Source organism: Pogona vitticeps, chromosome 5, assembly GCF_051106095.1.
Source record: "Pogona vitticeps strain Pit_001003342236 chromosome 5, PviZW2.1, whole genome shotgun sequence".
In the NCBI taxonomy this organism is placed as follows: Eukaryota; Metazoa; Chordata; class Lepidosauria; order Squamata; family Agamidae; genus Pogona; species Pogona vitticeps.
In genome coordinates, this window is record NC_135787.1 from 174,665,574 (window position 1) to 174,690,444 (window position 24,871).

The 24,871-nt window shown below is 41.0% G+C and overlaps 1 protein-coding gene across 2 annotated transcripts in view; it reads left to right on the plus strand.

Moving 5' to 3' along the window:
* TMEM178B (transmembrane protein 178B) overlaps nt 1–23,844 on the plus strand; it is a 346,918-nt gene extending 323,074 nt beyond the window's left edge. Inside the window, exons 4-5 of one of the 2 annotated variants that reach the window (XR_013536734.1) lie at nt 10,545–21,236; nt 21,294–23,844. Coding sequence is in view for 1 of the 2 variants with exons in the window: in XM_020792237.3 (XP_020647896.1) it covers nt 10,545–10,795 (251 nt within the window). In the remaining variant the exon portion in view is untranslated. Of the gene's footprint in view, nt 1–10,544 lie in introns of both variants that reach the window. The other variant, XM_020792237.3, reaches the window with a different exon arrangement.
* Nucleotides 23,845–24,871: the final 1,027 nt, after the last annotated feature.

The following is a 24,871-nucleotide window of genomic DNA, read 5'->3' on the forward strand; positions in this document are numbered from 1 at the left end:
GGGATAAAAGCTGCAAGAAGGACCAAGATTAAAACTCCCAGAAGCTATCATGCTGGGTGGTGGATTTTTGGAACTGTTGTCCGAAACAGTCTGTTTGTGACATGGGGAAACACATGAATAAGGATCATACAGTGAGATTTTTTTTCTGTATGGACTCAAAGCAGGGCATTCATAGGTAGCATTGTCATGTCTCACAGATTATATACTGTATTACTTGCTCTGGGCAGAAAGTCTTAAAGACAGCGTTCTGATTTGCAGGTGATTCTTCTGGGTTCTTCTCCAGCCTCCTCAGGGCAGAGTGTTTACTGAGAGCTCTCCATGGTGCTGTAATTACTGGCTGCTAGGAATACAGTGATGCCTCGCTAGACGATGATAATCCATTCCACTGAAATCGCTGTTTAGCGAAATCATTGTCTAGTGAAAAGCATTTACCTATTGGAATGCACTGAAGCCTGTTTAATGCATTCCAATGGGGAAGAATCGTCATTGTCTAGTGAAGATTGGCCATAGGAAAGGCACTTTGCGAACCGCCGATCAGCTGTTTAAATAGCTGTCTTGTGAAGCCTAGGTCCCGAAAACACCCATTTTGCAAGTGCGGAGGGGGCTGTCAAAATTGTTGTCTAGCAAAAATTGGTTTGCGAAGCAGGGACCAAACATTGTCCAGCAAAATTCCCCCATAGGAATCACTGTTTTGCGAATCGCTATAGGGATCACAAAAAGTGAATGTCTAGCGGAAAAAACTGTCATGCGGGGTAACTGTCTAGCGAGGCACCACTGTAGGTGTCTCCACTGCTTTCTTCCAATGCCCTTCTCTGAATTACTCTTCTCAGAGGTGCAAGCTTAGAGAGAGAGAGAAGCTCCAGGGGATCTACCACCATCTAGGGGCTGCAGAGGTCCCTACACATGAAACCAGATAAGACCGGGAAGTCATTTGAAGGTTTAGTTCTTTTGTTTGTTTTGTTTTTGCATTGTTTTTGGAAGGGAGTAAATAGCACTTTGCATTTTGAGACAAAGTCAGTTCTAATTTTGAAAATGAAAAAAGCAAGAGAAAGGGGCTGATTGTAAAAACAAGATGTTGGAGGCATGCCATTTATTAGATGAGGTGCCCTCTGGAGGTGCATTTCCTCTGCAAAAAAAGATTAAATCTCCTTTGAATACAAGCAAGAAGAAGAAGAAGAAGAAGAAGAAGAAGAAGAAGAAGAAGAAGAAGAAAGGGGGGAAGAAAAAGAAAAACCCTCCCCAACTTCTGGCACAAATATTGCAGAGCCCCAAGGATCATACAAATGGTCTTCGGATCACAAGTAGCTGGTGAGCTTAATGATCCCACTTCTGATTTAGATAATCTGGGGAAAGTGAGGTTCATTTGTGCAAAAATAAAACAAACTAAAATGGCCAGTATTTTGTTCCATAGTTCTGCTAGTCCAGCAGGACTGCCATCATTAGCAGCAGTAGACTGCCACTAATTAAAGAGTTCCTGGTTCAATTTCAGGCTGTTTACAACTCGAGAACAATACGACAAAGTTACCTAGGACCTGAAATCAAAACAGGAACTCTTTAATTAGCAACAATCTGCCACTGCTGGTGATGTCACTCCCATTGTATTAGTGGGGTGATGGAACAGGATGTTGTGTGTTATTTCTAAAATTGTGAGTCTCTCTCCAATTTCTTTTGGAATTTTATTGGCCTAGCTACACATTACTTTTTTCAAAGTGAACTGAACACTTGCCACCCTTCAGAATACAGCAAAGCTTGGAAAAGTTCCTCTCCTTTTTTTACTACAGTGCCTTCCTGGGTGGCAGAGTCTGGAAACTTGTCAAAAAATATAAGTTTTCTAAGTTTTGGAATAGCCAAATGGTCATGTTTGCATGGATAAGGGTGAGCTTAGGAACTCAAAGAGAGAAATGTATGTATGATCCTTTCTCTCCAAAACATGTGTTTCCATGGTTTCATATAATTCTTTTTAGTTCCATTTCCATCTGTGGTCAAGGTGTGGATTCCCTGCAACCCCCACATTTTTATGAAGGAAAACAAACTGTGATGGTAACCCAGAAGATAAAGAAAGGAAAAATGAGAGGCAGTGTTTCAGACAATTGGTTACCATGACTAAAGGGACAGCAACCCTGTTTTGATGAACAATTTCAGCACAAGGGAGGAAGATGACAGAGTCTCTGTCAAGAAAACCATTTAAATAACCCACCTCTTGTTTAAAAAATGTCCATGTGCAGGTTCATGGGCAGGTATTCAAAAATATTTTGTACCTGAATACATGGAAGAAAGAGGGAGAGGCAAGGATGAGGGGAAGGGGAAGACAATCTGTTAGTGCAAGGTTCTCTCAGACTAATAGCACCCTGGTGCCAATTGGTCAAGCAGGAGTCGTTGTTGTTTAGTCGTTTAGTCGTGTCCGACTCTTCTTGAGCCCATGGACCAGAGCACACCAGGCCCTCTTGTCTTCCACTGCCTCCCACAGCTGGGTCAATTTCATGTTGGTTGCTTCACAGACACTGTCCAGCCATCTCATCCTCGGTCGTCCCCTTCTCCTCTTGCCGTCGCACTTTCCTAACATCAAGGTTTTTTCCAAGGACTCTTTTCTTCTCATGAGATGGCCAAAGTACTGGAGCCTCAGCATCTGTCCTTCCAGTGAGCACTCAGGGTTGATTTCCTTTAGAATTGATAGGTTTGTTCTCCTTGCAGTCCAGGGGATTCTCAAGAGCCTCCTCCAGCACCACAATTCAAAGGCATCAATTCTTCGGCGGTCTGCTTTCTTTATGGTCCAGCTCTCACTTCCATACATCACAACAGGAAAAACCATAGCTTTGACTATTTGGACTTTCGTTGGCAAGGTGATGTCTCTGCTTTTTAAGATGCTGTCAAGATTTGTCATCGCTTTCCTCCCAAGAAGAAGGCGTCTTTTAATTTCATGGCTGCTGTCTCCATTTGCAGTGATCATGGAGCCCAGGAAGATAAAATCTGACACTGCCTCCATATCTTCTCCTTCTATTTCCCAGGAGGTGATGGGACCAGTGGCCATGATCTTAGTTTTTTTGATGTTGAGTTTCAGACCATTTTTTGCACTCTCCTATTTCACCCTCATTACAAGGTTCTTTAATTCCTCCTCACTTTCTGCCATCAGAGTGGTATCATCTGCATATTGGAGGTTGTTGATATTTCTTCCGGCAATCTTAATTCCAGTTTGGGATTCCTCCAGTCCAGCCTTCTGCAAGCAGGAGTCAAAGAGTTGAAAAACACAGAAATGTCCCTGCTCTATGGGTTATATTGCAAAATGACTGAAAAGGGGGGGCATAGGGACTGAGACAGGAAGTCATCTGCAAGGAGGCTTGTTCTGGATGCAACCCATGAGAAGGGAATCATCTTCTTATTTTGTTGCCTGTCTGGATTGTTCCTTCCCTGTGTAAAGAGAGAAGTAGCTTTTTCCCACACTTCAGTGGAGGCTGAAAACGGATGCATTCAAACTACCTCACAATCAGGCGATTGCATAAAGGTGGGGCCAGCTGGAAAAAAAATGCTTCTATCCATCACACAGCCCAGGCCAATTTTCAGCCACCTGAATGAACTCTGAGGGAGGCCAAGTCAAGATGCCTTGTGCAAGTGTCTGGAGAAAGAGAAGAAAAATCAATACTGCTTTTTTTGCTCTCTACTGTTCAATCAGACCTTTTGATTTGTTCGGAGAAGAGTCGTGTAGCTTCCCCCACCCCCCTTGTTTTTTGGCTGTCAGGAGGTGACTGTGATTCAAGGCCCCTATCCCAGAAAGTGTCAATTTCAGACTGAAATGAGCAGAGAGTGCTCTTGTGGGAACAAAACAGAAACCTCTCTGATAAAACCATGGAAAACAAGTCATGCACTTTTGCAAAATTCTCCCCTTTGATAGTATTGCCAGGCTATGCATCAGTGGCTTCACTGAAAGAATAACACCATTAAGGCCAGGGACCGTTACTCAGAGGAATCTGAAGCATCAGTTATAACCCTCAAAGGCACAGTGCCACAATGAAACTAAAATGAGATCATTAGAATTTAAGAATAATCGTGTTATATACTTCTTCTTTTTTCCCTGGAGGTTTTCAGGATGAATACAGAGAAGGTCCATTTCAGTTTGAATTAGTCATGAGACCAATTGACGATGGAATGAAGGGTCGGACCTACATGATACATTCCGCTTCTTTTTAGAAGAGGTGCTCTCTCGGGGTAAAAGGCATCTGATTCTCATAGCATTGGATTTTTCTTTACCAGTGGAGCTTGCATTCAGCATGCTTTGTTTTATGATTGCTGGAAGACTAATAACAAGTCTTAATGCTGAGGCAGGTACCTCTGAGGAAATCATGTTGTAGGACAAATAACAAATTAATCTCAAGGGATGCACATTCCCCTTAACATCTAGTCTGACCCTTAGCCAAAGAGCTGAAATAACTACAATTTCCTTGAAATAACTACATTCTCTTGAACCATTGAACGGAATCCTGTTTATTTAATGTGCATAAAGGAAATCACATACATTAGAGCAGCACATTGCTGCTAATTAACAAGGTGCTAGTTGTGTTCCTCAGCATGTGCTTGAGTGCAGAAGCAGTTGTACGCCCAGGAATACAACCAACACCTCAGTAATGAGTGACAATTTGCTACCACAAGTTCACATGATTTTTCCTTGTGAAGGCATACATTGCCATTTGGATTCTACCCAGTATTTGGGGAGAACAAGTGAGTAAGCAACGTTTCAAGCTTCACAGAACTCTAAGGGAGAAAACACAGAAGGTCTGTGATGTTTCTGAACCTGCACTTTCTCACTAAAAAAAATTCACCTTATCAATCTGCTCTGTAGATAAGCAGAGTTCTCTAGCCTTCCAAGCTGTCAGACTGACAAATTTCTGCAACTCTTCCCTTGAAACATAGCAGCCAATGTCATACTCAAAGACAGCGATCTCTTTTAAAAAAGATTAGAAAGAGGTCCTTTCTTGGACTTTTCTTTCTTGGAGAAAGAATGAATAGTGGTATTGCATAGAGGTCTAAAGGAAAGGGTCATTAAAAGTCTGCTTATTGTTGCAGAGGAAACAGAATTCCTCTGTCTAATAGTGAAGGTCACTTTGAATTTGAACAGAGATCAGGAAGAAGTAAACAGCCATTGTGCCTGCAGGAGCCCTGGCTTTTGTTAAGTATATAAGCTTGGTGTAAATAGATTTATTTATTCAGCTTTTGTCCTGGTATCCCATCAAAAAGGGCTTAAGGCAGTTAACAGTAAAAAAAAAAAATGCAGGCAAAATTCCTGCTTAAATCCATTATATAAATAAATAAATTAAAAACACAGCTTAAAACATACAGTAAAAAAAAACCTGCAATGAAATGCATAGCCAGCACCTAACCGAGCTGTGCAGGAAGACATCCATGTTTGCCCCCTTGAGGGAAAGAGAACAGGCACAGCTGTCTCTGTATATGACCTAGTGCAGTGGTCCCCAACCTTGGGCCTCCAGATGTTCTTGGACCTCAACTCCCAGAAATCCTGGCCAGCAGAGGTGGTGGTGAAGGCTTCTGGGAGTTGTAGTGCAAGAACATCTGGAGGCCCAAGGTTGGGGACCACTGACCTAGTGCACTGAGGGTTCCTCACAGGAAGACCGGCATTTGTTCCACTGAGAAGAGAGAAAGCTGACTGTTCAGTTGTCGGGAAGCCTGTATGAATTGCCCCAAATTTCTCACATTTAAAGAATCTTAGTGGTGTGTTGTGATGCTTAGGTTCGTTCGTTCGTTCGTTCGTTCGTTCGTTCGTTCGTTCGTTCGTTCGTTCGTTCGTTCCTTCCTTCCTTCCTTCCTTCCTTCCTTCCTTCCTTCCTTCCTTCCTTCCTTCCTTCCTTCCTTCCTTCCTTCCTTCCTTCCTTCCTTCCAGAATTATATTAAATGCTTATCCAGGTGAATTAAGATCCCACGTACCTTGGGCCCTGCATTAACCAATGGGGTTGTTTGTTCTTTCCAAAATATTTCAATAAATAAATAAGGGCAGATTTAAACTAAAACCCTATCTGTCACGCACCCGTCTGTTAGCCGATGATGAGGCCACCGTGTGTAATTAAACAATCATTTATATTCTGCGCGAGCATGTGCCAAACAATAAAGTACTCTCGAGAGCCTCGTGCTGCTGAGGCATTTAATCCATGCACAGAAGGAGTTTGCTGCAAAGCTCCTCGGGCAGAATGGGGCTTGTCCTCGTGGAGCAGGACGGGGAGGGGAGTTTATATTCTTCAATAATTTGATAACACGGTGGAATAATTTCAAAAGCTAATAAGGATGCTGCTGCATTTCCTGGGCCAAGTCCACATTCTGTTGGCTTGCCTTTCACATACTTTGCCAGGGTGAGATGATGTGGGGTTGGAATGTGTTTATATGGTACTCTCGTACTTCAGGGTGGCATAGCTGGCTTTCATGCTCCACATACTGTCTCACAATCACCCTGAGAGGTAGGTCATGCTGAGACAGTGTGACTGGCACAGTGGCACCTGGTTTTTCTTAGTCCCCATCTCTATAACCACTACACCATGCTGCCTCTCCCAATGTAATACAGTAAGACAGACTGGATGTTTCTGTGTGTGTACTTGTATATGTGTGTCAGACAGGGCAGGGAAAGAGAGGCAGGAAGAGAGAGGGTGGGGAGAGCATACTTTGAAAAGTTACTTTTGGACTACTATTCCCAGAATCCCCCAGCTAGCATGACCATCAGTATTCTGGATATTCCTTCTAAGTTCTCATACACACACATGCATGCAATTCTACAAAATGGGAGGGGATGGGAAGGAGAAATAATGGGAAGACATTAGCAAATGTTATTTACCATGTATTTTCATGGACTACAGCCCACTGCATGATGCCACATTTTTCATGAATCTGGACATATTAAATCTCTTGGAGAAGGGCTCCAAATAATCAAAATCTGCCTTTTGCATTGGCTGAACCATTTTAATGCATTGCTTTTATATTAAAATACAGATTAAATATTTTAATTAAATATTAAAATATTTAATAATAATTAAAATAATTATTATATTAAACAATAATGATATAGTTTAGGTATACTTTAATGTTATATTATATTAACAATATATACATAGTGGCTGAAATGAAGAGAGTTACAGCAGTCCACCAGACTGGGGAAAGCTGTATAGTGTTATTCTATTCTATTCTATTCTATTCTATTCTATTCTATTCTATTCTATTCTATGTGAAATTGCTATTTGGACTGTGGCCTGGAGTGAACAGAGCGGCTTTGAAGAAAGAGGAAGGACAGCCACTTCCAAAGTCTAGCTAAATACTATGTGAAGAAACATTTCCATTCCTTTGTCCTGAATCTCCCACATTTCCACTCCAGTTCTAGAATTATGAAATTGGAAGGAATGCTGCCCACTTTCTCCATTCATTTTTTAAAAAACCTCTACCACTTTCTCCAGCTCTTTTGTTTAGTCGTTAAGTCATGACAAACTCTTCGCGACCCCATGGACCAGAGCATGCCAGGCCCTCCTGTCTTCCACTGCTTTCCGGAGTTGAGTCAAATTCATGTCTCCAGCTCTACAATAATATTTTTGCAGTATAGTAACAAAAAGTCAAGCTCATTATATTATGGAACAATACTCATTTTGCATGTGGGAGGTTCCAGTTTTCAATCCCTGACAATTCTCATGAAAAGACAGCAAGTGATGGTTCTATAGACTAATAATCTGACCTCTTATTAAGTGGTTTTTAATTTTTTAAAGGATTCTCTTTGTCACACTCTTTGGCCCATTACCTCTGGGCCAAGCCCTTTTCTACAGAGATCACACAATTAAATGAAGGAATTCCCTGAGTGCTCAGAATCCCTGATTACCATAGCAGGAACTTTTCACACCCCCTACAGTTTGCAAATTAACTGTTTTGTGATTGGTCAGGAGGTGTGCACAGGCTTTGTGAATGTGATCGTGTCTCCAGAATACTAATGAAATTCTAGGTTCTAAGATGAGCTACTTACAAACTATACACTGGATTCCAGGCATACTGAATTTATGGGGACATTTGAAGAGTATGGTGTTCTGGTCTCAACTCCTTTGGAATATAAAAATTTATCTCATTTTTAATGCAGTAAACAAATGGACGCCATTGCAGAGCTGACGCACACCCAGACTACAGTGGGAAAACAGGGATCTGTCAGTCTCTTGAGTCTGGAGTCAGGACTGCTAAGTTGCTAATCTAAACATCATCTTTCCTAATGAAGTCTGAAATAGAAATCATGTTTTTGTGGACTAATATTTCATTTGCCATGGTGGATCACAAATGAAAATTAAATTAGGTTTCTCTAAATGTGATATTTTGGAAAGGCAGAGTAATGACAGGCAGCCAATTAGAGTCCATGGAAGGGGTAATTTCATTGCTGTTGGCAAGCCGAATACCCAGTATAGGGAGCAAGAAATAAAATATAGTCTCTTTCCCTCATCCCTGTCAAGATTTCTGCCTTCTGTTCATCTCCAGTTATGCCAGTTTTTAATGATCATTCAAATTTCTTTGACCCGTCTGTTTTTGGAAACGGAAGCAGGAAAACCCAAGGAAAGGGGATTGGAAGTTGGGAGTTAGGATTTGGAAAAGAAATCCTAACACTTTGCCTTAATAAGCCAGTGTGAGCTTCTCTGTCTCCCAAATTCTTTTTGGGGTGGGGGAGGAGCTCCCCTCAAAAACAGAATTGGGTAATAACTTTATTGAGACAACAAAATATCAAAAAAGAGGAAGAGAAAAAGAAGAAGAAGGTGAACTTCTGAGACTTTCAGATCTTTTCATCAGACAGGCCATTGCAATACTTGGGTGCAGGGAATGGAAGAAATAGAAAAATTCAAAATTCATCCTGGCCAGATGTTCTAGATATGGGAGAAAGAGCTACTTCAGTTCCAAAACACAAACTGCAACCTTGGAGTTGCATCTTGAACTGTGGGGTTCTCAAGTTGCACCTCAACAGATTTAGAATCAATTACTTACTTCCATCTTCGATTTCGAAACCTTTATTGGCATATATACTTCCATCTTTGTAAAAAGGAAATTTACAAACACTCAGCAAATTGTCCAGTCTTTAACTTCAAAGTTGTTTTCAGCTGAATTTGCTTTAAAAATCCATACATTTTGTCATGTTCTTATCAAAAACAAAGACAAAAGCAATCCTCTCCCATCCCTAGTAGTCTGGTGGCATCAATTGGATGGCCTTTTGAAGGCTATGAAAGGTGTCCTAACCTTGTTACGTGGCCATCTGTGGGAAGCCAGGACAAAACAGAAGTGCCCCGCGGCTATAAGGGAAGAGCTCCATTGGCAGGTGGGCTTGCCCAATGCAGAGGCATCTGGTATGCCCACTGAAAGTTATGTGGGCATAAACCTATTGCAGTGCTTGTCCATGAAGCCTGTTTGATACTCCACCTGAACATGCCATTATACAGTTACAGTATTAACTGAAAAGTGTCCATGGAGGTAAGCATGAGGTGGCAATTCTACTCATTGATCCTTTGAAGAGGTGGTTGTTAATCGGGGATCTCTGAGTTGTGAATTTCCTAATTGGCAAAAGGTTGGCCTGTTGACCCTTGGAGTGTGCTTCAGCCTCACAAAATCTAAGAAGTCTGCGAATCTCTGAAGTGCTGTCTTTTCAACAGTGGCACCTATTAATTGAAAGACTTGTCACAGACATGATTACCAGGCAGTCATGCCTCTTCTTGTATTAACATGCATATGACCTTGCATTTCCCTGTTGGGTGTTATTGTTTGTTTTTTCTTTTTCTTTTTTCTTTTTCTAATTTTTCCCAAAAGTTTTGATTGCATTTTTGGTTAAAAATTTGTTTGGGCTGCCTTGAAGAATCAAGAAGGGACAGAGATTTCAAATGGATAAATACAACTCACACCACAGTAGTCAAATTAGACATTAGATTATCTGATTTTGCTGTCTACAGCAAGACTTCTTCACAGATTCATACGACGGTAGACTTGAACATGGATTCGTGTTTGTCTACCACTGTCCAACGATAAAGCAAAACAGGCAGGTAGGGAAGGGAAGGAGGTGAGGAAAACCATCTACTCTGAGAGACAGCTTTCCCTACTTGAGGAGCACTTCTTCCAGAGATGTTGGCAAGTCTTTGGTACCAAGTCTTGAGACTTTTCAAGTCCCTACTAACAACTAGCTTTTTTCCCTAGAAAAATGGGAGGGTGGATGGATTCTGAGTCACAACTTGAGTCCGAGTTATTGAAAAAAAAAAACCTTGTGAAGTCCTACTCGAGTCAACGGTGTAACATAAGTCTGACTTGACAGCGAGTCCTATGACTCGAGTGCCCAACCCTGACTTCTGAAAAGGCTAAGAGTATCATCTAGTATGAATTCAAATGATTGAGTGTCGCTTACACGTTCCTTCAAGCCATCCATGTGTCTCTTGTCTATATGTGTCTCCTCAAATATTTTTGCTAAGTAATTCGTTTTCCATACGGCAGGCAAATTATTGTTCCTGCAACTCTAACTGTTATTCGTCCTTCTATCTCCCCACCCCCTCTTCTTTCTCCAGGAACCTTCTGCATCATTTCACTGTGCACATGTGTGGCTGGAATCAACTTTGAGCTGTCCCGATACCCTCGATACCTGTACGGACTTCCCGACGACATCAGCCACGGCTACGGCTGGTCCATGTTTTGTGCTTGGGGGGGCCTGGGGCTCACTTTGATCTCCGGCTTCTTCTGCACCTTGGCCCCCTCTGTTCAACCTGTCCCCAGGACCAACTGCCCTAAATCGAGACCTGAAAATGGGACAGTGTGCTAAAACAAATGCAAACAAACCTATAAATATACATATTATAAATATATATATATAAATATATACATAAAACATATATTATATATAGATCTCAAACAGATGCCAGTGCCAAGGTAGAGTGGAGTCCAACGTGGCGCCTACATCTTCTCTACAGACTTTGTTATTGCTCTTGTTCTTTCTCCTGGAGGTGGGAATAGCTTTGCTGCAACACCGCTCTTCCATCTAGTTCTTTAAAAATTTTCAGCATCCCAGTTCAAAAAGTCAAGTGAACATATTGTTGCGTCTGTCTACTGCCAGTTGTGGGGGAGGGAACGTGCTAGGGATGGGGAAAAGGGAAGTATTTTGGTGTATGTGGTACCGAGTCTGTACAGGAAGCTGAAACAAAAAAACACAACCTTGTCTGCTACAAATCGGGGAAATACAAAACGAAAAATAAAACAGTTGAGTTACCTCTCTAAAATGTAGCCTCTTCAGCACCATCTTCAGAAACCCTCCTCCTAATACTCTCTCATAAAAACAACAACACACAAATCATTTCCTGTTATTTTGAGTTGCCAACAAAAGGGAATAGAACATCAAGAAAAGTGTCCCTTTATTTGCTAAACTTTAAGTGGGTGGAATCAAGAATCCCATGGAATAAAACTGAAAATGAGGACACTTTAAGGGATGCTGTTTTTGAACTTCCATCTGCCTTACTGAGGAGGCTGAACTGCTGACAGAAATGCAGAAGAGAGCCTTGCTGAAATGCTGTGATATATGTGTCTATAACCTCTCCTTCCTTCTTCCCCTTGTTTATTTTTTTGAAGAAAAGAAATTCAAATATTACTGTGTGATCATCCACCAGACCATCTCCACAGTGTTTGTGACTGAAGGCATCAAGACTTGCAGGATATCTGAGGAAAAGTTTTTGTTTTGAGACGACAGGTCTCATTGGCTAGATTTTGGTCTGCACAGGTGGTTTCTCTCCCCACAAGAATCAGCAGGAAATGGCACATCTTAGGTACAAGGCATTGTGGGATTGAGGGGCAATGGCCTTTCTGGCTAGTTGATGATGCAGAAGAAGTTTGGGCAGAGGGTTTTGTTGTTACTGTTGCTGCTGCTGTCATTTTATTAACTGTAGACAAGGGGTTAAAAGCCATTGCAGAGAACTGGGGAGCTCTGAATTGTGTGTCACTGATGAGGACAAGACACGGTGCCTCTTGTTACATCCATGTACACCAGAATAAGACATCTTATACTTGTCATCAGAAGTTGTTCTTTATCCTCAGTTTTTCTCCCTGTGTTTGAGAGAAAACATCTCCATACACATGGAGCAGAAGGAGATAGAGGCAAAAAATTGAAAATCCATTTCCCGTAAATTCAGTCTTTATATGGCATGGTTGTGGCTGATTCAACAACTGGAACTATCTCTTCCTCTTTCTTTCTCACCTACCTTTTTTTTCTTTCTCTCTTTTAATTCTCGCTTCCTCCCTCCTTCTCTCTATACCTAGCCCTCCCAATCCATACTATTCATGCCAAAGATTCTGGGACAGATAATAGTGGGGATCCATTCTTGGGATGGATTTGTTTTTTTTTTTAAAAGGGAGTATACATAAAGACTCATTTTACTATTCCTGTTCACATAAAGTAAAAGGAACAGTAGAACGTCTGCCAATTTAAAAATAAATAATGATAGCAATGAGATGTGGTGTATATACCAGAATTTTCCAAGTATTTTGAATCTGTTAAGAAATATGGTGTCATCCCTCTGATGTCAATGTCCTCTAGTCCTACCTAGACATGCAGATAAATCATGCAGTACACAGTTTGTGGGACTATTCTAGTCTAGTGGCAAGTGGGGAAAGTGTCCAGTTTCTCCCTCACATCAAAACCACTTTTGGAGATCCATCAGAGTTTATCTCTGTTTTGTCCTGTATTTTTCAACAATAAGAAATTCTAGTCATCTGCCTCAGCCCATCCATCAAAGAAAACAGAATTATAGAAACGGCTTGGCAATAGGTCCCTTTGAACACAATTTTGCTACATTCTGACCTGCTTGTCACAAGGCCTCCTCCAGTAATAACTTCAGAGAAGAGTCATAAGAAGCTGGATTTAAAGTGTAAAGCTGCACTTTCATCAGACAGATGTTGTGTTGGCAATAGGGGGTGTTGGAAGCCTTGACAACAAGATGTGAGATTTAGAATGTCTTCCATTTGGCTGAGCTGAATTATTTATCATTCTTGAGAGCCAAAAGGGAGTTCAAACACCTAATTTGAACCACTACTTTTACAGAACAATTTCCATCACTTTAGTGTCTTTCCTTATGGATTTGTCATTGGATCATCTACAAATTTTCCGCTGTTTCTTCTGATACGAATAGTAAAAAGCAAGGGACTTTGAGGGTTTCTCTTGCCCCAGTGGCTTAAATTGCCATATTATAAAGAATCTAAATGTAGTATCTCGTATCTGGTGTGTGTGTGTGTGTGTGTGTGTGTGTGTAGTGTGTGCATACATACAGCCTATACACAGAGTTTGATTTTGCAGTCTAGACCATCCTGCAAAACCCTGTGCTTATAAAACAACAGTGCTCATTCACAGAGGCAGCAAAACGAATCCTTGATTTCCATCTAGCGAAATCAATACCTTTTTGTCTAACTATATTGGTGCAATTACACCATAGCTACATTTATGCATCAAAGTAGATGTCTTTGGCCTGAGACCAGGTATATATCTGACACACCCCTCATTTACTCCAATTGAAACCTCATAAAATCTACAGACTTCAAGGAGTTAATATAGAGCTTGCCTGAATCATTTTCACTGTACAGTTCCCGCACGTCACACACACACACTGATGACGCAGTTTTGTTTTCCTTCTATTGTTGGTCTTGTTCTTATTTGCACCCTTCCAATTTAAAGCAAGACACACAAGGAAGATAACAATCCACATCTTCAAAGCAATCCATACATGTAATTAAGTAAATCAAATGTAAGATAAAACCAATAGGACCTATCAATGCAATCTTCTTAAACTCCTACAAAGCCTTTGTTCTTACTCTTTGGATCCTGGCCCTCCCCTAGGTCACAGTTAAAATAGGCTGCTCATTCCCAGTTGTTTGTGATGTCCAGGAGTGGTGAATTCTGTAACGTAGAAAATAACCATGGCGATAGATGCACATACACAGAGACAAACGAACACAAAGAAGACGAGCATAATGTACAATGTATTGGGATCATCTTGAGTATCATTCTTTGGCTGGTTATTCAAAATGCTAATATTATTAGAAGAAATTGCTGGAACGAAGTAGGAAACCCCCTCAAAGAAAAAAAAATAAGTAGCCAACCCCCTTGCTTCATTGTTGCCTTCAATTTTTGACTTGTAAATCTGTCACAAGCAACAGAAAAACTTGAAAGCTTCATTATCATCTTACTGATGTGCCATAGCAAATAGGCCTTGTCTGCTGTGCTCATAGCATAGGGTCATGTAGGTATGTCAACATCCCTATTCTGAAAGAAGTTCTGGGATTGTCCTTCCCTGTTGGCCTACTTCACTATATCAGTGCATGATATATAGCTATCCCTGTCCCTTCCATTTAGTTTGGAGCAGCCCCCATACACACACCTAATTATTTGCATCAGGATAGCTTCTATTCTTCCTGGAAACCCCTCCCCAGTGCACGAAGTGTGAGCAACAAGATGCAAATTCCTTTGCACTACTTGCGTGCTTTCCGAAAAGGATTGCACTAGGTCTCCAACCAGTATTGTACTCTGCTAAAGGCCACCATGATAAGATACCAACTGACCAATTCAATGGGAGTCTTCCAAGTTAATTGGAATGTTGCAATGATGACCCTAGCTCAAAACAGTATATGTGTGTATTTATCTGTATATAGATGTACATATGTAAATTAGCAAAGAATGCCAATAGATTTTGTGGTTCCTTAGAATAGTCTGAAACTGATGCACAAATGTAATGCTGCTATTGGGCTAATATGTTTTGTAAGATGGATTTCCTGTTGATCTATTGGGGAAATATTCCAGAAAGTCAAAATGACCACCTTCTCTGCCTCATTTAAGATGCTGAGTGCAAGAAGGGGCAAATCACCTTGGGGGGGGGGAAGCAAACTCCCAGACCTTTACTCTATTACAACCCTGGGATCATCTGATGAGCCTGACACTACAGAGTGTAGTGAGCTGAAGATTTGTACCCTAAAACTGAGATCTTCACCGCAGACTTTCTCAGTGATTATGTCAGTTTTTCCATCATGTTTTATAATAATCTTAGAACTGCAGAGATAGAAGGGGCCCCTACGGATCACCAAGTTCAGCTCCAGGGAGGAAGGCACATTGGGGAACCAAATTCCCTAACCTATGGTTCCACAGCCAGAATCCTGAACCACTCAGCTCTCCAACAGTCCCCCTCAAAGCATTTCAGGAAATGAGGGAGATTCCCAGCACCTCTTACCAAAACTTGTTTTCAGTGTGCCTTGAGGAGAGAGAATGACTTTGAAACTATTTTACATCTGTTGTATAGATATGCCATAATTCTGTATTCCTGTGAGTGTCTTGGAGAACTACTCATCCCCAAGCTCCAGGGGTGTTGGTTTTCGACGTGCATTATCCCCAACCACCAATCTGGGATCATGTGATAAAAATTTCCTCACCATTCTATAAGATGACACAAATGGTTGTATCACAATAAGGTGCACCTAGTGGTAAATTACTGTTTAGTAAGCAGTGTAGTTGTTTGTCTCCTGGATCAGCTTTCCTCAACCTGGTATCCTCCAGATATGTCAGGCTATGACTATAACATCATCCTCATCTAGCTCCAAATGATGGAAGATATAGCCAGACCCAAGTGAAGTACTGATTTTTTTTTTATTATTTACTACAGCCTCTAGAATCCACATACTGGTTAGGACAGTCTAGGAGTTGCAATCTGAAGATAAGACTTCTTTTGGACTAAGCGATATAGACAGAAGATTTATTGCTTGAAAATTGTCCCCATTATGACACGGGCACCAGAACTTTCCAGAAACACCACTTGCCCTGAATGCCAATTTCACTGGGTGTGAATGACTTTAAAAAAAAATTCCATGGTTTTAATCTATACTTGACTGATTAATACTGACTGACCAATTAATGATTTCAACAGGGACCAAATCCAGGAATACATATAATAATAACAGCTGCTTTCCCACTCTGTCCTGTCACTGATTTGGTGCTGATTATAAAATATTTGGTAGTTTTGCAGTCCGTCTAAGGGGCCACCATCTCCTTAATGCTACTTGGCATCTGTTGGGTAAAGAGCCCAACTCGATGAAGTGTTCAGAGCTTAACTCCAGAGAAAATGTGAGAAGGGCACTGCAGAGATTCTCTTTGAGGTGTGGACTGCAAAACTGTCCAGGCTGAGTAGCAATCTCCCCACCTTCTTGCTGGGCAATCGGGTTGGGTGTTTACTGTCTGGGGAACAGGGGTATGTTGAGCTTGCAGAAAACAGAGGCACCAAGAGAAAACAGAGTGGGGCCTGAAAGCAGAGCTTGTAAAAGTTACTTTTTTGGATGGCAGATCCTAGAATTCCCCAGCCAACTCCCAGATTCTTGGAGTTCGCAGTCTAAAACAAGGTAACTTCTCTAATCTAGAATAGAACATTTCCCCTACAGAGTTCAACCCCAAAGTCTGAGTCCCTATGATACTCCTCTAATCTGGTTCCTTTTCTCCCACTCTGTCTCCCTTTATTTTCTCTCTCTCTTTCTCTCTCTTTCTCTTTCATGGAAATGTTTTGTATAAATAGGAAAGTTTCTATTCCATGAACTCCATTTTCATATCAACCCCTTCCGTGTGTGAGTGTTTTCAGATCCAGATGCCTGTTAAAAAAAATAAAATTGTACAAATTTAAAATTGTGAACTGGAGGGGACGGGGAAGGGAGGGGTGGGATTTGATTGTCAAGTGAAGATGCAGCATCTGTCTTTCCTGTGGAATATTTTGACACCACCCCCCTGACATGGCCTCATGGGTGACCCTCCTTTGTCAGGGGTGGTGGGGGCGGCAGCAAGGGAGACCTAGAGCATCAGAACCTCTGTCGTTGTTCCTGTTTTTTCCGTAGATGTCACCGGTTTCTAAAGCAGACTGTTTGCATGTATTGCTGTCCAAGGAAAACAACCCCCCCAAAAGTTTTTTTTTTAAAAAAAAATAGCAACAACCCTGTCTCAGAAAGGCTTGTAAGGTCTCTGTGTCATAATAAAGTCAATGTCATAAAAGTTTATTGGGGAGAAAGTGAGGAGCGAGGTGAAATGGTTCTTTCCAACAAATTGTTTTACTATTCTGTTGCTAAAGCAGCTCCTGACATCTGTTCCTGTTGGGTTATCCTTCCTTGGCTGTACTGACCTTGGCCAAGATGGATGCTCGCCAAAAGGTTTATCTCCTGAGCAAGTGACCTTATGAGGCTGCCTGACTATGCAACAGCCAATAGGAGATACGCATTTAACCTGGTTTGATTGTCTTCTCCTTTATCAGAAGAAGATCTTTGCTCTTTTCAGGAGAGATGCAGCACAACCCCCATCGTTCTTAACAACAGAATGACGAATTCACACATTACAGGAATGGCATGGGGGATGGCCCTCTAGCCAGGGATCGGGAAAATTACTTGGATGGACTATAACTTTCAGAATTCCCTGGACCTTGTGGCCTGGAGATTCTGGGAATTGTGATCCAAAAGGATAACTTTTTCATGCTTTGGTCCACCGTCTCATGCCATTGCAGTAATGAAAAAAAAAACATGCAGAAACAACAGACAAGGGGGAGCTGCAGGGGAAGAATTCCACAAACCCTATTCCCCAGTCTGGCCTTGTAATCCCCCTTTGGATTTCATTCTTCCTACCCAAAGGTGACATTTGTGCATTAGTGGAGTGAAATAAGTTGGAGCTACTGAGAAAGCATGGCCATCGTATCCCTATTACAATTCAGTTCTACAGTGGACCCTCTACTTACGGAATTAATCCATATTGGAACGGTGGCTGCAGGTCGAAAAGTCTGTAGGTCGAGTCTCCATTGACTTACAATGCATTGAAAACCGATTAATCCCATAACCAGCCATTTTTGTTCCATTTTTGTTCCATTTTGGTTTTTTTCTGGTCTGTAGGTCGATTCTCCGACTGCAAGTCGAACCTAAATTTTGCAGCCAGAGAAGTCTGTAACTCAAAAAGTCTGTAAGTCGAGCCGTCTGTAAGTCGAGGGTCCACTGTAAATCCCATTGAAACCCTAAGTATTGTATCCCTAGGAGAAAAGTAAAACTCCCAGGGTGTCCCACTATAGCAGTTTGCATAATAATTCTGAAATGCTACTTTTCTGCTAACTGAGAGTTTGTTTTTAAATGTGCCAAGTGCAACACACTTGCATTCACAAGCCCCCGCACAACAGCCTGATGTGATATTTCCCCAAGAAAAGTGTTTCCACTTGATCTTCCTGAACTTGTATGTTTGGGTTTGTTCTTTTGGAGTATTCAGTAGCTCATCTAGCAGAGCAGTGACCTAGCTTTTGTCTTGCTCCCTTCCTCTTGCACTACCAGTGCCCTATTGAACCAGAGGGCTATTTCATATGCCAAGGCAAGTCTTATCGACTGCCACAGCGATTGCAACATTTGTTAGGCATAGCAAAATGCAGTTGTTTTTACAGAAACTTGCAGAAGCTAAGCAGTTTCCACAGAAATCTGGGTCTGGCAATTTCTGTTCTATGGAACTGCAATCCAGTGCACGACCTTCATCATCTTTTCTGCTCCGAGTATTCCACTACAAGTGCTCCCTTCAAAATAATTTCCATAATCATCTGTCATGACTTGCTAATGTGAACTTATTTGTCCAGATTTGCATAATATATTCTCAAAAGCAGAATGTGAGATTTTGCATTTAGAATCCCCCCCTTTATGATAGAATTTGGCATTTGTAACGAAATGTATGACAATATTCGCAGCTCTCACAGCTGAACAAGATTCTTCGGTCTTACTGTGGCACTAACAGCACTGCCCTTTCCAGTTCCGTTCCAAAATAAGTCCCCAAATACATGAGTCTTATTTTGGGAAAAGACATTCCAAATCTGGCACCGGTATACAAAAGCTGCAATTTTATATGTAGTTGCTGTAGTTTACCAAAGTAAGCCCCATCAGACTCAGCAGAGCTTAGTTCTGGGGAGACATACCTAGAGATAGGATTTCATCCTTATAGTCAAAACCAATTATTACTTTGAGTAGAGCCACTGAGTTAATAGGGCTTACTAGTCAATATCCCGTTTGGTAAGTTATGCCAATTATGGCTGATGATATAATTTTTCAGAAATAAAACATTTCCAACCCTCCTGAAAGGCCCTAAGCTCCAGTGGAATCTCATTTGTTGTTGGAGAGCTTTTGGGCTGGGAGAGATAGAAGGAAGTCTTTAATTACCCACAATTCCAGCCCTTGGGAAAGTCATCTTGGTAGCACCAATTTTTGATAATTAAAGCCTTCACTACCATCTCATGTCTCCCAACAGCTTCCTGACAATGACAGGAATTTGACAGGAGCCTTGGAACATGGGGGAGAGGATGAAAAATGTTCTGTTTCCAGAAAATCTTTGCAGCTGATGACATCATCAGCCTTAAGCGGTGTAACTTAACAGAGCAGGATTTCAGTCATTAAGCCAGTCTTACATAAGCCTTATTCTTTCAGAGGGAGTCTACTCTAGTTAAGACTTCAAGTCATTTGATCTTCACAGAATAAACATAACAGATGCAATTGGAGTTTTGAGTATGAAAAAGAGCTTGTGCATTTTTACAGAAAGACTAAACCTGAAATTTTTGGCAGGAAAAACAATTCTCAAAAGGCAATTAAAACAACATCAGGTGTTCTGTCAGAATGTGTTGGCACTACAATGCTAGAAAAATATGAATAAAACTGGATACCAGTTGTGTCTGCATCTTGGACTGGAACAGAGTGTCGCTGGGCACAAATGGAAAAGGACGGATCGGTGCTGATCTATACTTGGGATGGTGATGTCTATCTATGCATGGGTGGCAGAAATCATTTGCCATCTTTGTTTGGTGCTGCCAAAAGAACTAGGCAACATGTTTCTGTGACTGTGGTACAAAAGACTGTTGCTGCTTTCTCAGCTGCAATTTCTGATTACAAATATGTCAGGCTTAAAAGGTGTCTTGGTTGATGTGCAAAGTTCTTATTTTTGAGCACATGCAGAAGCAGAACTTGGAAAAGACTTTGACGTCAAGTTCCAATGTCTGTACTTGCAGGAGGATTCTGGAAGCTGTGGTCTTTTCTAAGCTCTGTGTGGAAGCTCATAGCCTTTGCAGTAAAGTGAATGAGAAACAACAGAGTACCATTGATAAGATTAGACAGCCCAGATGGTGGATTTGTGGAAGATCTAGCTGTCAATGATGTGTAACCCTGCATAATTTCCCAGTCTTTAATTCTGCAATCCTGTGCATGCCCCCTGGGAGTAATCCCCACTGAATTCAGTGGGGCTTGTGAATGAATACACATTCATAGGATTATGCTATAGAAATGTTACCATAAATAAGATGAGGGGACTAAAAAAATGAAACTAAAATGCAAAAATCAGTTACTTTCTACCTGATACGTCAATATTTGTATTTCTGGTTTATTAATAAGAATTAACCAGAATATGCTACAGAAAGTAATGCAGCCCTAACATGTGTACCAATAAGATTCCGGTCAATGTATAACTTTAAACCTATTATAGCCAATCCAAGCTGTCCCCAGATAACTGAGTTAATGGAAAACAGCATGAAAGTTACAAAGCTCCAGATGGACAAAGTCACGTATAACAGAAACGTAGAAGAGGGGTGAGCTAGTACAGAGGTTTGGGGGTGCTTCCCTGTTCCTCATAGCATCCCTCTGGGCCACTTGGTTTTGTAATAAGGTTGTCTGATTACATCTTTCAAGGGACAGTGCTGAGCAAAAGAAAAATATCATTCATATCAGTTAGCATTTAGAGTCCACACAGTACAATATAGTGCACAATGTAAATTATGACCTAGAGTGCGGTTCTTCATCCTTTCATGCATATACTATCTGTCTCTCTGTCTGTCTGCCTGTATGCGTGAAGGGGAGAAGACATCTCCCTCTCCCTCTCCATATACACGTATACTGTGATGGAAGTTATTTATTGCAAACAGAAGTATTTGTACAGTGTTCATATCAAGCTTTCTTCTTCAACACCCCCCTTTTTCTCTCAGAAGTCTGTTCTCCATATTTTTCGGTTTCAGAGATAACTACCTCCCACACATATTATCACTGTCTCCAAACAAGTTGACACAAGGTGCGCACCTACTTTTAAGAAGAGCCTCCTTCCTGGAAGACGGGCTGTATATGAATCCATGACCTTGCTGATACCTAGAGTAGGTCACATGGCAACACTATCTTTAGACTTGATAGCTGTAGAATGCAAAGAGAAGAGGCATGTAGTCGAATGTTTCCATTAAGCAACCATCTCCCAGCTTCTATATTGGGGAAGAAGTGAGGTTAAAATGGTTTTTTTCCCCCTGACATGGAGCTTTCTTTATGCAAAGAGAGCTGGTTTGTGAGAGAACATTGTGTGGTAGCCAATCATGCATTTCTTCCACCTATTATCTGAAGTGAGACAGCCTTAAAGCTGTTTTGTTACTTTTGACTGGCTAATATGTCAGAACTCATATTGGTTTTATTGCTCCATCCCTTTTCTTGGCAATTGGACCTCTTCCATAGAACAATGGCCTGTGTTTCTGAGGTGATATTTAACAGGGTTGCTCACCTAGCCCCAATGGTGCCTAATGCATTTTCAATTGACTGGTCAACTTGCAGCATCAGCATGAAATCAAGATGGTACACACCAGTTCCCTTCAGGACATAACTAGAGGCCCTGTATAGATAAATATTTTCTGTGCTTTACTAGATCTAGCCATATCAAATGATAAACCCATTTCTAGATAGTGAGAAAGGATAATCTCATTGGTGCTGTATAACCTTACAGAAGGGAAATATCGATAAACTGGTTATTAAAGAATAGAATTAGACATGATGCTGATCCCGTATCTAGGAACATTGCTCCCTTAAGTGGCAAAGGATATCTAACTGTAAAAGCATGCAATTTGCATCACTGCTCTTTGCGATATAAACACAAACTTACTTTGTTGATCTGATTGCTGAGTCACACATCATAAAGGAAATAACATAGCTGGGGTGAAAACAATATAAGGGCAGGAAATGCACTTTTCTCTGAACCTTTACTTTCTCCAGAGTTGGATGGTTGAGTGCTAGAGAGGTGAGTAGGTGAAGAAAGAAACTGAAAAACAGAGAAAGAAATGTAATGAGGCATTCACCATGAGACAGATTTTTTTTTTTAAGAAAAGAAGGGGTAGGTGTTGTATGGAATGGTCACTAAACTAACATAAGAAACATCACAGTTTTGGACTACAGCTTCAAAAATATCCCAGTCAGGATGGCCAGAGGCCACTTACTGTTTCTGGCACAACGTATCCAACATAATCGGCACAAGTGGGGTCTACATAGCAAAATATCCATTCAGAGATTACTGAGAATGTCCTGCTGGTCTGAGTGGTACTTAATTACAAAGAATTCAGAACATTCAGTAGTGATGGCCCAGCCTTCAAAGGCAGTTTGTTGCATAGGAAAAGGCCCTTCCTTACCTCAAACAACAAAGCCATCAGTGTAACTCCTGTACACAACTCAGAAAAATTGATTTTGTTCCCTGATACGTGTAATTTAAGACTGCAGCATGAGTTTTGTCATCCGGACTCAAATGAAGTGTGGTTCACCAAGCTAAGCATAGTTCACAGTTCGCCAGACATATGTGGCAGCTCATCTAAACCTGAATAAGCTCCTGAGGTGAATCTGGAAGTTCAGTCATGGCAACATGGCAACTCCAGATCACCTCACCTGGATAACGAAGAATCTTCACAGATATACTCCTGAGGTGGACTTCAAGGCCAGTGGGTTGGTCCAGCTCTTAGTAGATTGCCATATATGGCCAGTGAGCATGTGTTGGTAACAGACACAGGTAGTGATGGGAGATGTCTGAGGTGAAGGAGGCTAGACTACAAATCCCAAATGTTTCTCATCCTGATAAAATGTGAATTGAATCCAAATGTTAAAAGTTTATTAAACTTGTGTTTTTGTTTTTTGGGGGGGCTGGGGAAAAGGCAAAATCATACAATATGACATGTCAAAAAAATGGCGACCATGTCTAGTCATTTCCTTCCTTATTAGTGGGATTATTCAGGACCTTTGCTATCCAGTCTTCTTCCCACATCATCATCTATGGCAGAAATAAGGATTTTCCTGATTGAATCCCATCAGTTAATCTGGAATGAAGATGAGACATTCTGCATTGTTTTCAGTCAATCTCGGGCCTGTCGTGAAATACAGTGGCCCAAGTGGCTTTTGGTGCTAATAATAATAATAATAATAATAATCCAATAATGTTACATTATTATTCCTGTTCTGAGATGATGTGAATAAAGTTATTGTTTGATTTTTTTTCACAGCTAAAGCTCTATCTTATTGCCTCTAACTCTTTCCCTTACTGATTACAGAAATTGTGAGCGATTGGGGTTAAATGCAACAGAGATTTTTAAAAACATTGTTTCTGGTTACTGACTCTATACACCTTTAAGAACAAGGGCTTTTGTTGATAGTTATGTTAGAGATGCCCCTAGGAATGCAAAATGGAAGCTGGTGATTTCATATTTAATTTCAGGACCGTGGAAGGCACTTTTATGTAATGCAGGACTTTTCTGGGAAGAAAAGCAAAGAAACAAGAACAGTTGAGAGGGATGCTGAACAGGAACCGTTGAACAGGACTTTTCTGAGAGGCCAATGACAAAACAACAAAACTTGGCTGCATCTTGCTTTTTTTTCCATTCAATTGGCAGAAAATTCTATATTTCCATCAATCTACAATCTTGTCTGGTGATTAAATAATTCGTTAGAGGGGGGAAATGAAAAAGTAAACTGTCAGTTGTGGAATGTAAACTGATTAAACTAATAAAAAGAAACCATGTTGTGTGTTTTAAAGACTTGTGTGTGGCTATTTTTTAATAGTTCACCCAATCCCAAAGGGTAATGTGTGATAGCAATACTTGGTTGTCTCTTTTACCCTCCTAAAATACATCCCTGTTTGAATCACCATGATTCCCACTTTTCAGCTGAATCATAGAACACTAGAATAATGGAGTTGGAAGGGGCTTAGAAGGCCATTGAGTCCAACCCTTTGTTCGATGCAGGAATCCAGCTCAAAGTAAATCTGACAGATGCTTATCTAATTTTCTCTTGAATGCCTCCAGCACTAGGACACTCACCGCCTTTCAAGATAATTGGTTCCATTGTCATACTGCTCTAAACAGTTAATAAGTTTTTTTCCTGATATTCAACTGAAATCTGGCTTCGTCTGACATGAGTGTCCTGCTCTCTGAGATGATCTAGAACTCTAGATAAGACCTAACCAGTGCTAAATAGAGTGGGACTCCAAATCATGGGATTTGGAGACTGTGCTTCTGTTAATGCATCCTAAAATAGTATTGACCTTTTTTCGCAGCCACATCACGCTGTTGATCCAGCTTTGGATCTACAACAATTCCAAGATCCTTCTCACTCGAAGTGTTACTCAGCCAAGTATCCCACATCTTGTAACTATGTGTTTGGTTTTCTTCCCCCTGAGTGTAGGATTTTTGCATTTATCCCTGTTAAATTTCATTCTGTTGTTTTCAGCCCAGTGCTCGAGCCTACTGAGATCTTTTTAAATTCTGTTTCTGTCTTCTAGGGTATTAGCTATTCCACCCAATTGTGTGCCATGTGAAAATTTGATAAACATTCCCCTCATCCAAGTAATTAATGAAATGTTGAAGAGCACAGGGCCCAGGAATGAGCCTTGGGGTACTGCACTTGTTACCTTTCCCCACTTAACCATTGATAAGCATCCTTGCTTACAATTCTTTAACCAAATGTATATCCTTCTGATAGTTGTTCTATTGAGCCTGCACCTGGTTAGCTCGCTAATCAGAATATCACAGGGCACTTTGTCAAAAGCTTTGCTGAAAGTCAA